General features: G+C 38.5%; 1 protein-coding gene across 2 annotated transcripts in view; it reads left to right on the plus strand.

Moving 5' to 3' along the window:
- The window catches only part of ST7 (suppression of tumorigenicity 7), a 136,867-nt gene that overhangs the window by 109,832 nt on the left and 14,507 nt on the right, over positions 1–12,528 (plus strand). For both annotated transcript variants that reach the window (XM_030960544.1, XM_030960546.1), the window contains exons 10-11: positions 7,485–7,557; positions 9,156–9,258. In XM_030960544.1, the coding sequence (XP_030816404.1) occupies positions 7,485–7,557; positions 9,156–9,258 (176 nt within the window). The remainder of the gene's footprint in view (positions 1–7,484; positions 7,558–9,155; positions 9,259–12,528) is intronic.

Raw genomic sequence — 12,528 nt, forward strand, 5'->3', positions numbered from 1 at the left:
AGAAAAGATTATCAGTTTCCGCATGGACTTACCTGTGATTGTTGACTTAGTAGCATGGAAGAGAACATTGATTTAACTTCATAGCAGTCTAGTGAGTAGCAGACTTCATTTCTCATAGGGAAACTTTGGAAAGCTCAGAAGACTAGGTGAACATTTTTATTATTTTGTTTTGTTTTTCATGCAGCACTGCAACTCTTTTCATGTTCAAATCACAGCTGCTGGAGCTCTACGTCTTTACACTTGAAGGCTATTAAAAAAAAACCACCGTAAATAAGCAGCTGGTTACAAGCAAGATTAGTGTTAATCGCTTCTACCAGTCCAGTCTGGAATGTTTTCAACCGTTTTGGAGTCAAATCATTCTAAGCAGAGATCAAAATGTCACCCAGGCCGTTGAATACTGCCATTCAGTAGCAGTAATGACTCTGGAAGAGCTCTTGGTTGTACTTAGTCTGATTGAAGACATTGGCAGCTAAAATGGTAACATCAGAGTCTTTCTAGTAGCTCCTTGTATTTCAGTAATTCCTGTGACCCTGGGAGAGATGTCTGTGTTCTTTATTTTGCCATGCTAAAAAGCAAAAAAAGTAGAAATGCTGGTTTTTATTCCCCAGGCATTACAGTATGTTGGCACCTTCTAGTCTTCAATGTAGTTATGAGGTAATAGTCCTGGGAAATAGCAGAACTGTGACAGAACAGGGTATTAAGCCTATATTCTCAAATCTCAAGACTAAACTCCAGTGCCAGCTCTCTTTGGCATACTGAAAGCACTGATCCCTGATTTTAAACAATACTGTGGTAGCACTTTATGTCATGGAAGTTGATAAAAATTGAAAGTGTGTTTCATTTTCTCAAAAGCATATGATAGAGTCAGAACAAATGAGGCTTTTAAAAATAAAGCTCTTACTTTGGCTGTTTGAGCATAGGCAGTTTCAACTCACACTTTGGTATGGTGTGTGTATGCACTAGGTTTGCAAAAGGACTCAGCAAACACAGGCTTAACCAGTATAACCCTCACAGTTCATGCGTCTCAGAAGGCCTGTCTCAGGGAGTCTCAGCTCATTTTAGAACTCATCAGCTTCATGTGTTGTAAGATTTATTGGAATATAAAACACTGAACTCATTTATACTTTCCTATCTGCAGTTTCTGTTGGTCCCACTCCACTGCTTTTTTTTTGACTAAGACCAAACCTGATTTATTGTATTTTGATAACATATGAACAAATTATTTCCTCAAGCAGTCTACTCCCACCCTGGGCTAAAATGTTGGACCACATCATGTGAAACCTCAGCCTCTGCAAGCAGATGCACTGCTTTACCAAAAGCCATGTGTTAAATTGTGTTTATATTATGTACCTGGCAACAGAGCTGATGTCCATACTCATTATTCATGGAAAAAGGGTCTCATTAGTGGAACAGCATGGACTGTTGCTGAGCTACATCATTATGGTTTCAGAGTTCAGTGTCTGTCAATAGAGTGAGGATGACCTAAATACTGTTGAATTCTGAAAATATTTTTGGCTCTGATTTAACACATGTCCATATTATTTACAGCAGAAATAGTTATGGCTGGGGGAGTTGGTCTGCTTGTAGTGATGCTTGGAGCAACTGATTTATTAATTTCCCTGGGCAGCCAGTTGCTTTGATAGATATTAAGTGATAACCTGGGCACTGTGTGAAAACCCAGACTTTTCTGTCAATTTAAAGTCAGGTTTAGAGAGAATGGATGCCTCTGTATTTAATCTTAGTGATGTAATGGTTCCTCTCTAAACCTGTCCTTGCTTTCATTTTTTATAAGCACAGTGTTTTCCAGTGAGACTAAAAGCCTTCTGGTTTGCAGAATGAACATCTTACACAGACTCTTCTCTCACTTATATGTATCTCTTTGCAGAGAAGGAGGAAGGCCACATTACCATGCCAGTCCCAAATGCAGAGTTCACTTGAGACAATGTTTTAGAGCAAAGGACACACAGGAAATGGGGTTTAAATACAAAAGATCTCATTCTACTCTATGCTTTGACACTTTTCTATTTGGTAACAGCTTGTTCAAGCAGAATCCTGCTTTAAATTAGTGTTATGTCAAAATGCAGGCCTTTAAAGAAACACTTTTGTCTTGGTTTGGAAAGACAGGTGTCTGCTAAGGAAGGCGGGAGCTTCCCTTGAAATGGAAAATGTAAACCCCTTGCCTCCGAATTATTATCATTTTGAAATTAAGGCACTCTCAGGCAAAGATATGGGAATAGGAATACCAGTTCTTTAATAGAAAAATTAAAAATACAAATGTAATAGTACAAAAAAAACCCACTGTCAGAGTCAGAATATGACCTGACACCATGTGGGTCAGGGTGTTGGTAGCAGTCTGATTAAATGGTGGCTGCAGTCCTCCTGGAGTGGCAGGTGTGGTTCTATTGGAGCCTGTACCAAACCTCTGAAGGTCTGGTAGGGGTGTGGATGGGCCTGGTCTTCCTCTGGGAATCCAGTGGGAAAAGGCTGTCTCTGGTGTTCCAAATCTCAGATTATATCCAGGTAGGAATGCTTGGCTCCCCCCCTGGGTGGAGCATCTCCCAGTGGGATGATGTAATTTTGTCAGTCATGCAGTGACACTCAGTGTCTCATTAACAGCAGATATTTCCCAGAGAGAGGATTGGTTGTGGAAGAGATAAAGAAAACTGCCCAATGAACAGAAGATAACTGCCCCATTTCTAACAGATGGCAATAGAATACACGCCCCCAGCTACATCTTGCAATCCACGACAACTTTAGAAACAAAGATTTCTTTGTCTTGGAATACTTATAACTTAGTGAAATCCTAACACTTAACACAGAGAAGTGACTTTTCTAAAATGTAGCCAATTCACGTCTACTCTCTTTTCTCTGCCCCTTTTGTCCAGTTTCTTATTGTCCTTACAGATTATGCATGTAAATTCTATTTGTATTGAAGGCAATCCTTTTGTAGAGAGTTGCAGATTGAGGAAGCAATTGTATGCAGCCTTCAGTTACATTAGCTATGGTCTCAAGGGGTTTTATTACTTGCCATGTTTATATTTGACGTTTTGGAGGTATTCTACCTGGTGGAGCTAACTGGGTAGTTGTTATAAGTGCAGTGAAGAGTTTTCTTCAGAAAGTGGCAGTATGGAAGCAGCCATTCCCTCATATACGGTATTTTATAACCCTTTTGTTTCTTTGAAAGAGATATCTTAAGAGAAAGTTCCTTTTAGTTATGGTTATACCAAAATCTAATCTACCTTGTCCAAGAGAAACAAATCAAGACTTCCAGTTTATGTAACAGTAGTATCGAGAGAATAGTTGTCTTTGTTCCTATCACATCTTTTCCAGCTTATGCTTGCAAGAACTGATTTCTTTCCTCCATATCAAAATCACTTGTCACTTCAGCTAGGTTTCAGCAACAGTTTGTGTCTGTTCATACCATCTGGTTTCTTTTTTTTGCCAAATGATTCTGTGACATTTTTTGTTTTGCCTATTTGTGCAAAAACACGAGAAGTCTAAAGTAATTTTACTAGTCTTGCTCTCTTTAACTTTCTTAAGCAGAAAATTTTCCTTCCCCTCTACAGGCATTTAGGATTGAACTTCATCAAGTTAAAGTGGCTGACACTTGCTTGGTCACTGATGTGCTTGTCAGCAAGAATGGCATATGAAATGTTTAAAATCAGCAGTTGTAAATCTTCCCATATCTGAATAGTGTACGTTTTAGTTGTGGTTATGGCAAAATAAAGGCTACTTGTGGTTTTTCCCACTGTAACATAGGGGTTATGTTTGATTGGGGTGTTTCCCATGACTGAGAAAGAATGCCAAAAGTACAGAGAATCAGAACTGGTTTTCATAACCACCATACATATAGTTGTGCTCCCTCCAGCATGTTTTCTACTACATTGTGTAGGAAAACGTGATCAGTGTTCTAATGGGATATTAGATCTTTCTGATAGTGGTTTTCCCCTGATATTCATCTCATACTTTTCTTTAATGATTTCCATCACATTACTCTTGTTTTTAACCATTTGTATCAGCTTAATTCACTTTCCTTCTTAATGTTTGTGTCTTTATAGATGACTGCATCTCTCTTCTGTCATCACTGATCCAGCCTGCTATTTATATGCTAGAGTGCTTTCAATCTATAAGCAATTCTTCCTATCACCTGTGCAAACTTGGGAATAATTTGTGATTAGTGACTTATATTATTAATGACTAAAGCAATTGCAACATGCCTGTCTCTTCATGTTTAGAGCCTTCTGCTAACTTGGTAGGGAATGTTGCATCATTCCATATCCAGATTAATAATTTTTCTGTTTTCGTTGCTATTGATAAGAACACTAGATCCCATGACCTTTTTAGATGATATATGGCATATTCTGCATATCCATAGCATCTTTCCATCAGTTCATTCTCGTAAGCAACTGCTTAAGAAGCAAATTAATTGTAAGAATTCACTTTCCAGCCCTCCTCATACATGACCGGGGCTTATTGAAAGAAAATTTTTATAAATTAAGTCTAGATTTTTGTATTCTGTTTAACAATACAAGCAATAAGAAAGAAGGAGAGTCTTTTCTAGATTGACACATCAGTTTCTATTAGGCAAAAATGTCCTGATGGATTTGACAACAGAATAGCAGTCACATCTTTCAGCACATTGTGTGAGCTCCACAAGTAATCACAGGAGGGTGGGAAACAGTGTATGTGAAGATATTTTGCCAGATGGCTCAGAGAGCTGGACACAGTCATTTATTAAAACTTTACTTTGGTTCTGACAGAGTACATATCTCCTAGGGCTAGTTTGGACACAATTCCCTTGCTATATTCAAGTTGTTACCAGACATAATTGTTTATGCTTCTTTTTAAAATACGAGGGTGAAGTTTTGGAGATAACACCAAAATTATTTTGAAGCATTGTAGTCCAGCATATAGCAGGACCAAATACTTTTGGTCTAATATGTAGCAAACAAAAAGAAAAACACTTTTGAAAGCAAGCAGGCATGTACCTGTTAGAGCTGTCTCCATTGGACTAGATGATGTCCAGAGCTCACTTCCAACTCCAACCACTCTGTGCTTCTGTGATAAACATGAACATTTGTATCTATTTCATCCATTGCCAGGGGTCTATAAGTATTATCCTCAAACAAGTGCTGCTTGCTCTCTAGCAGCATAGTACTGGAAGAGGCCCCCTTGGTGAATCAGGGCCCCTCCTGTTGCATTCCCTGCATGAAACTGCCCCTTCCATGAGCTCAGCAAGCCCCATCCTAGAATTAGTTGGGTTTTTTTGCCCTGCTGTTCTACCTGGAAATCTCCCTCAAATGTTAATTTCACAGAAACTTTCTTTTAATCTGAGGCCTAAATTTAATTCTGAACTCTATTCTTGTGCCAATGCTGTCATTTACCTGAGCAACCCTTCTTCTCTCCTGGTGTTCCATGGGGGTCTGCATAGGAAACAGCTGGATCTTCTCTCAGTCTTTATTTCATTTTGTTTGATACAAAAACAGTCCAATCCTTCTATTTGCTTTTGTTGTTCTTGACCATGGGTGATCAGATTTGAACACAGCATTCTTTGTGAAATCCCATTTCTTCTGCAAAAAGGACTCACATGGTGTATCTGAGCCTTAGCTCATTTCACCACATTTCTTTTCCTTGCAGATGCCAGCTGTTCATTTTGAATCATCTTGCAATCTATGTGCACATATGTTTCCAGCTCAGGAACACTTACTATCTACTAGAAGACAGTGTTTTGTGAAACTGTTTTAACTATATTTAAAAGGAATTTCTGTTTACTGGAAATAACTTTTAACTCCTGATGTTAAGGAAAACTTGATATAAAGAGGATTACTGGATGTGTTCAGAAATATTTTCTCTTCCTGTCACTGAAGATGTGCTCATGCCTGTGTCTGTAGTTGTCTTCTATTAGTGGAGTAATTAACCTGTCATCCAAACTGCTCTGCATGCTGCTGATTTTAATTACTTTAGTCTCTACAGTTACATACTTTCTTGAAATTATAGTTGCAATACATTATAGGGAAGCCTCCAGCAGGATCTGTACGCCTCATACTTGAAATGCAAGTGCATAAAAAGATAACAGGATTTAACAGGTAGCCTTTTCAAAGTGCCACAGTCATTCTGGCAATGTTTTCTGTCTCACAGAATAACATTGTGCCTGGTTGCTTGGTTATTATTAAGTGAAGGATGGTGACTGCTGAGATAGGCCTTGCTTGTTCTGTTTAACTCCCTTCTGAAGCCCTATCTTGCAAGGCACATGAGTAATAACAAGTGTTTGTTAATCCTGAAGTAACCAAGTTATGGCAATTTCATCTTTCTAATCAAGTTTAGTGACAAACCAAGGGACACATAGTTTCTTAGAACAACAGTCAGATTAGCTGCTCCTCCCTTCTATAGTGGACCTACCTCAGTGCCTTGTGTTTGCTGTGCTGTGTTTCCTGTTTGCCATGGGAAGTTACCAGTGTGTACAGAAGGGTTTGCAGAATCCAGCCTTTAGTGGGTTTGGTTTGTTGTGGTTTGGGGTTTTTTTCATGTAGCTTTTATCTTTAAATTTTTAATGCTGGAATATTACAGTCTCAGTATGTGACTGCTGGGGAGAGTACGGAATCACAGAATAAGCTGGGTTGGAGGGGACCCACAAGGATCATCAAGTCCAACTCTTAGCCCTGCACAGGACATCTCCAAGGATCACACCATGAGATTAAAAATGTGGAAGTTAATTCTCTGTAACAATGAGAACAAATATATCACTCAAGTCTCTTAAGCAGCACTTCTCTCTACCTTTTGAATGCATTGTGCAAATTTGCTGGTAGAAAACATGTATAAATTAAGTTAACTAATGGATTAAGTTGGGTTTATGGTCCTGTGTGTCTCTGGAACAGGATAAAATGGCTAGAGAGTGTCTGGTGGATGTGTGTTTTGGTCCAATATTTTTTTAAGAGGCAAAACACCTTATTTTACTGTAGATCTTTAACTTCAATCAATCTATTGGTTAGTTGCTTGCAAGTCAAATCCATTATTACTTGAATAGCTGTCTTAACTTCTACAGCTGTCACATACTCATATTAGACAGATGCATCTCAGTGAAAACATGAAGAGTGAAGTAGATAGCCCTCAGGTGTTACTTAGATATTTTGTGAACTATGGAAAAATCCAGATATTCCAAATTATCTATATATTTATCTATGGAGTAATGACTTCTTTCATTATGTCTCCATCATATCACTCTTTGAATTAGCTCTCTAATGATACCAGTTGCTGTTTAAGTAGCACTTCCAGAGGTCATTAGCATACATTTTAAAGCCTGTATATCAGGTGGAAATTTAAAAATCCATGTGACATGGCAGCATAAGTCCCAAGATGAGAAAGTATTCTGAGTTCACATACTAATTTTGAATATGTCATGCTTACTCTAAAGTATCAATCAAACACTTTTCTTCTGCACACTTTTAAGTGTTCAAATACTTAATTTTTTCCTTTCTTTTCAACAGATATAAGTTTACCAAAATCAGCAACAATATGCTACACAGCTGCATTGCTCAAAGCCAGAGCTGTCTCTGACAAGTAAGTGCTTAAGAACCACATTCCAGCAAAATTCCTAATTTAATGTAAGATTTTTCTTAGTTAAGCCCACACCCTAACAATCTACTGATTTAGCAGGAAAATTAAGACCTGCGGTAAATTACTTTATATACAAAAAAATAATTAATAATATAAAAATTTTGATAAAATTCCTTTATATATAGAAAATTTGTAGTGATCAAACATTGCACTTGAGATGCTAAGAAAGAAGAAGAGAAATAGCATAAATTCAGTTCTTGTTCCAGTTTTATAAATACTGTCTGGGTGAGCTTTGGCTTCCTAGATAGTATGGTGAAGATGCAACTGAAAAGGGTTGTGTGGCTGAACCTCTTCAACTTTGTGTAAACCTGACCCCAAAAAGGTAAAAACTAAATGTGGATGCACTGGTAACAATGTCATTTTACAACTGCTTTCAGCAGAGTGCTCATCTAATTAAATAGCAGCAGGTGGATTTAGCATCATTATGTCAGGGATTCTGAGAGGTAGATGACATTCATATTTTTAGAGACACAAATATCTGTTCATTCCTTTTATGTTTTTCTCTTGGGTCTCAACCTTCCAAGGTGCTGAGCACATCTGTTTGATGCCTGTGGACTTGGGAGCACCAGCCCACTCTGAAAGGGTGCTCAGCTCCTCGTGAGATGGAGCTCAAAAACCCCCATTCTGCTCTCAGATGCCTTCACACAAATCTCAGGCAGAGTTGTGTCTGTGCACCTGAGGGTCGAATGCCCCCCTAAAGTTGAAAAGCAAGTGGAGTGGAAAGCCATTTTCTTGACTGACAACCTGACAGTTTTTGCTTTTAAAGTGTATGTACACATCAAGATCTAAGTAATTTTCTTTCATTCTTTTTATCCTGTAGATCGCCAGTACCTACTGCAACATCTTTCCTCCCTACACAGCGACTCCAGCTTGGGAGGGCAGGGCTAAGGTTGTCACAGCTTTCCCTGTGGTGTCTGCCTGCCAAGTACAGCTCTGGAGTTAGCCGTGGGGTGTGAGGTGAGAAAGAGATTGCATGGTCTGGTTTTTTATTCACTGGGGCAGATGATTTGCCCACAGTTTGGGCATGCTACCCTCAATGGTGCTGCAGCCAGTAGACCACCTGCTACTGCTGCTGCATTGTGCTTCCATCTCAACCTGACCCAGGGGCATTGGGTTGGGAACCTTCCTAAAACTTCCCCAAACCTGTTTTTAATATAAACCCTCCAACAATAATTTGACATTGTTTTTTTGGGGGTTTTTTTAGTCTTGTTATTTTTTCTTTTCCTTTTTTTTCCCTGCAATTTCAGCCTTGAATATGCCCCTAGCAAGGTACCTAGAGCAAATGTAGGTTAGTGACAGAGAAGGGACTGTTCGAATTGACTTTCTGCCATGATTAGATACAAACATGCTTTCCGCTTCTGCTGGGATTTTTATTGGCCTTGATGTAATAGATCACTCAGAGTTTCCACTTGCTATGGAAGTTTGGAGAGCATAGGAAAATTACTCAGTTTGGTTACATGGGCCCATGTTCTAGATTCCTTTTCTGACTTTTTCTTATTAGCATTTCTGGCCTAATGTGTTTGTTTCTTTGCTTTTTGTAGATTTTCTCCAGAGGCTGCTTCAAGGCGAGGACTGAGCACTGCAGAGATGAATGCAGTAGAAGCTATTCACAGAGCAGTAGAATTTAATCCACATGTGCCAAAAGTGAGTATTGAGAAAACGTTGTAGCTCTAGCACTGCTGAGGATATAACTCCTGATTTTTGTGTTAGAGTAATGAGTGATGTTGTGGAAAAGAGTGCAAACAATGGAAAGGGGGAAAAAGCTGATAGTATGCACAGTTCTTTGGTTTGCAATCGCATATTCAGGACTGTGCAAATTGAAATTTTAACTGATGTGGATTTCACCAAATGCTGACCTGCAGGCAGATCATGCATAAAGATAGGTTATTATTTGCAAAATAGTCATTAAAGATCTTCTAGTTCAAAGTAGCATATTTTATTTGTTTTGGTGATTATATGTAAAAAAATGTTTTTGGCATGCAGTACAAAACAACCTATCTTTGGAGTTCATGTTGTACTTCATATAAGTTGCGTTAGTAATCCCTTATGCAGCAACCTGTCATTAAGTTCTGAGGATGCAAAGCTCAGAGAGGAAGAATTGCTGAGAACTGCAAAGGAAAAAAAAAAAAAGAATTTGTGTTCTAATTCCCATACCTGCGCTCTGGGGTTTGTATCTCAGCAATGAGAATGTTGCCAAGAGGTTGCTGAAGGCTAAAGGCAGATTTTTTTGCCAGTTGGACCTTTTTGGCCTCTGAACTTCACCCCACAAACCTTTGGGCTAGTATTGCCCTTTGAAAGTGAGCAGCGGAAAACTGGGATGTGTTAATGTAGGGAGCCTTGTCATTAGGTAGGAGCCTTGTCATTAGGTACAGTTGAACACCAAGTCTGGTCAAGATAAACCCAAACCCTCTTCCATATGTACACATGGGTTCCAGAAAGTTAATTCTCATGTACTGCAGGAATTAAATGTTTTCTCTGTGAGCTTTGTCTGTAATGCCAACCACTAAACAGCTGTCTGAAAGTTAGGCTGTTGTCTCAATAAAATCATCTAGATTCCCTCTACAGGAAGTGGAAAGAATGAACTGCCTTAGACATCTTTAGACAGACTTTTCCTCCTCAGTGTTTCTACAGTGACTATGAAAGGAGCAACTCTTTTCCAGTAAAAGCCTGATGTTTAGACAACCAAGTTTAGGTGAGAATGAGTCCTTTTGTAATATTAGCTGAACTTCTATTTTTGTGCCTTACCATAAAATTAATATCTTTAATGAAGCTTGACTCCAGGCCTTCTGTGTTTACTTTCTTCCATCCCAATGGTTCTTGCAACAACACAACCATTGGTGTTTTGCTTCTGCCCGCTTGTCAGGTTAACTCTCTAGTGCAGTCCTGCTCTGGGTAAACCTTTCTAAATGTTTTACTGAGGCCAAATTGGAGATCTTGCCAAGGAAAAATACCAGTTTAGCCTGTCACAAGCAATCCTTTGGAGCCTGTTCCATCTTCGTCACTTATCCCCATGCTATTGATAAATGTTTCCATCACAGTCTCTTGTAAGTTCATATTGCAAATTGATTCCCTCTATTTTTCAAAGTCTGACACTCTGAAGTTGAAAACCTTTGTGAAACATAAATTACCAGGATGACAAGGTAGGATGATAGGAGCAGACTCCGGAGGTTCTTTTAGTTCAGATTTTAACATTGAAACAGAATAGCCTGATATAGATTAATATACAGCTGATTTCACACTCATTCCTGCTGCTATTACCTAAAGGATATTAAGGTGTGAAAGTTCATTTTTGGTTATAATTTTATGCAGTGTGCGGATATTACACCTCAGCTTCCACTCAGTTGTAATTGAATTCATATCCCATTTGTTTTTAATGAAATGGTAGGATAAGTTTTAGCAAGCAGCATCACAAGAAGTCTAACGGCATAAAACAAATGTGTGCTTATCTAGAATCTAAATATTAATGAGTCTTTTGTTCAGAGTGAGGAAGAAATAAACTACAAAATGTGACAAATTAATTAACATACTACACAAAAATTTAGGAGTTAAACAGAGAGGGTTGTCTTGCCACTGAAGCTGTTATTCCAGAGGGGTTTTTATGTACATACTGTATCATGACGAATGCATAATTTGTGGAGTGGTTGGAGGAAAAGGTATGTGTATACACAGACACACAATTTCATCAATATTATTTATATGTGTTTGGGGCTTCCCTACTTGTATGGAACAGGACTATAAAAAGCTAATGCTGGTAAGCTACCACAGCTGTCTCTTGGACATTTATCAGTTGTGGAACACCCTTCCTGAACTGATTTGCAGAGCTCTCTCCCTTCATTCAAACTCCTCCTGAAAAGCACTCCCTTCCTTTCTGTGATGTATGAGACTAGAGGTATTCATTAAAGAGAAAACAGATGATGGTCCATATATCTGATTGTTAAAAGTGAGCCAAAACTATGTCCTGCACACAGTTGTATGGGTTTGTATGTAAGCCAGGAGCTGAGTTGATTTGAAGAGAGTCTCTGCTGAAGTATGCTGCATTTCAATCAGGCAACTTAAATATTGATATTACTTTAAGAAATGCCAATTTTGTCTATAAACAACTTCTAAAAAGGATGTAACAAACCATTGACTTAAACACTTTTGAAGATGCATCTGTTCTCTGTTGCATCCCTTCTCAATTTTTTTCTTATTTATTTGGTTTTCTTAGTAAGAACTGTGTCTGTCCGTATGCTTGTGTGGTTTCTAGTAAGTTTTAGTTGCTAATAGAAACAAATAATGCAAACAAATTCATAGACCAGATGGGAAATTAATCTGTTCCACACACCCCATGATATTATAGAGAAACTATTTGAGATATGTTTGAGAGAGTTTTTAACTCTTCAGTGAGACACTGATTTGTTGTTGTATTTCTAGCAGAAAGGCCAAACCTCTTAATTGCAACCAGTTCAATGAGAATGTGAAAGGTGACCTGAAAGTGGCTTCACTAGGCATGTAGAAACCAGTATTTTGGAACTTTCTTAAGCTTATGCTGTTCATCCCACTGGGAAGATGAGAGTTCCTGTTCAATGTTAGATTCTCATATTCTGGCCTGGAAGGACGCTGTCACAGGTGCAGCAGTGACTGTTGCCTGTTTGCAACCTGAGCTGTAATTTCAGAGTCAGATTGTACAATTGAGGAAAAGAAGGAAACCTGCCTGAGTTAGGTTGATTTATTTTATAAAAGGTCATTGGAGTAATATGGAATGCTAAAAGCACTCCCAGCAGGAGAGAATTAGGAGCCAGAGAGCTGTCAATATTGTGAAATAGATAATGTATACTCGATTGATTGAAGCAAGAGAAGTATAAATTCCACCCTGTTGCACTTCATGTGTACAAAGTCCATTGTCATTCTCCAAATGCTCATTAAAACACATCC

The sequence above is a fragment of the Camarhynchus parvulus genome, chromosome 1A, assembly GCF_901933205.1.
Source record: "Camarhynchus parvulus chromosome 1A, STF_HiC, whole genome shotgun sequence".
NCBI lineage: Eukaryota > Metazoa > Chordata > Aves > Passeriformes > Thraupidae > Camarhynchus > Camarhynchus parvulus.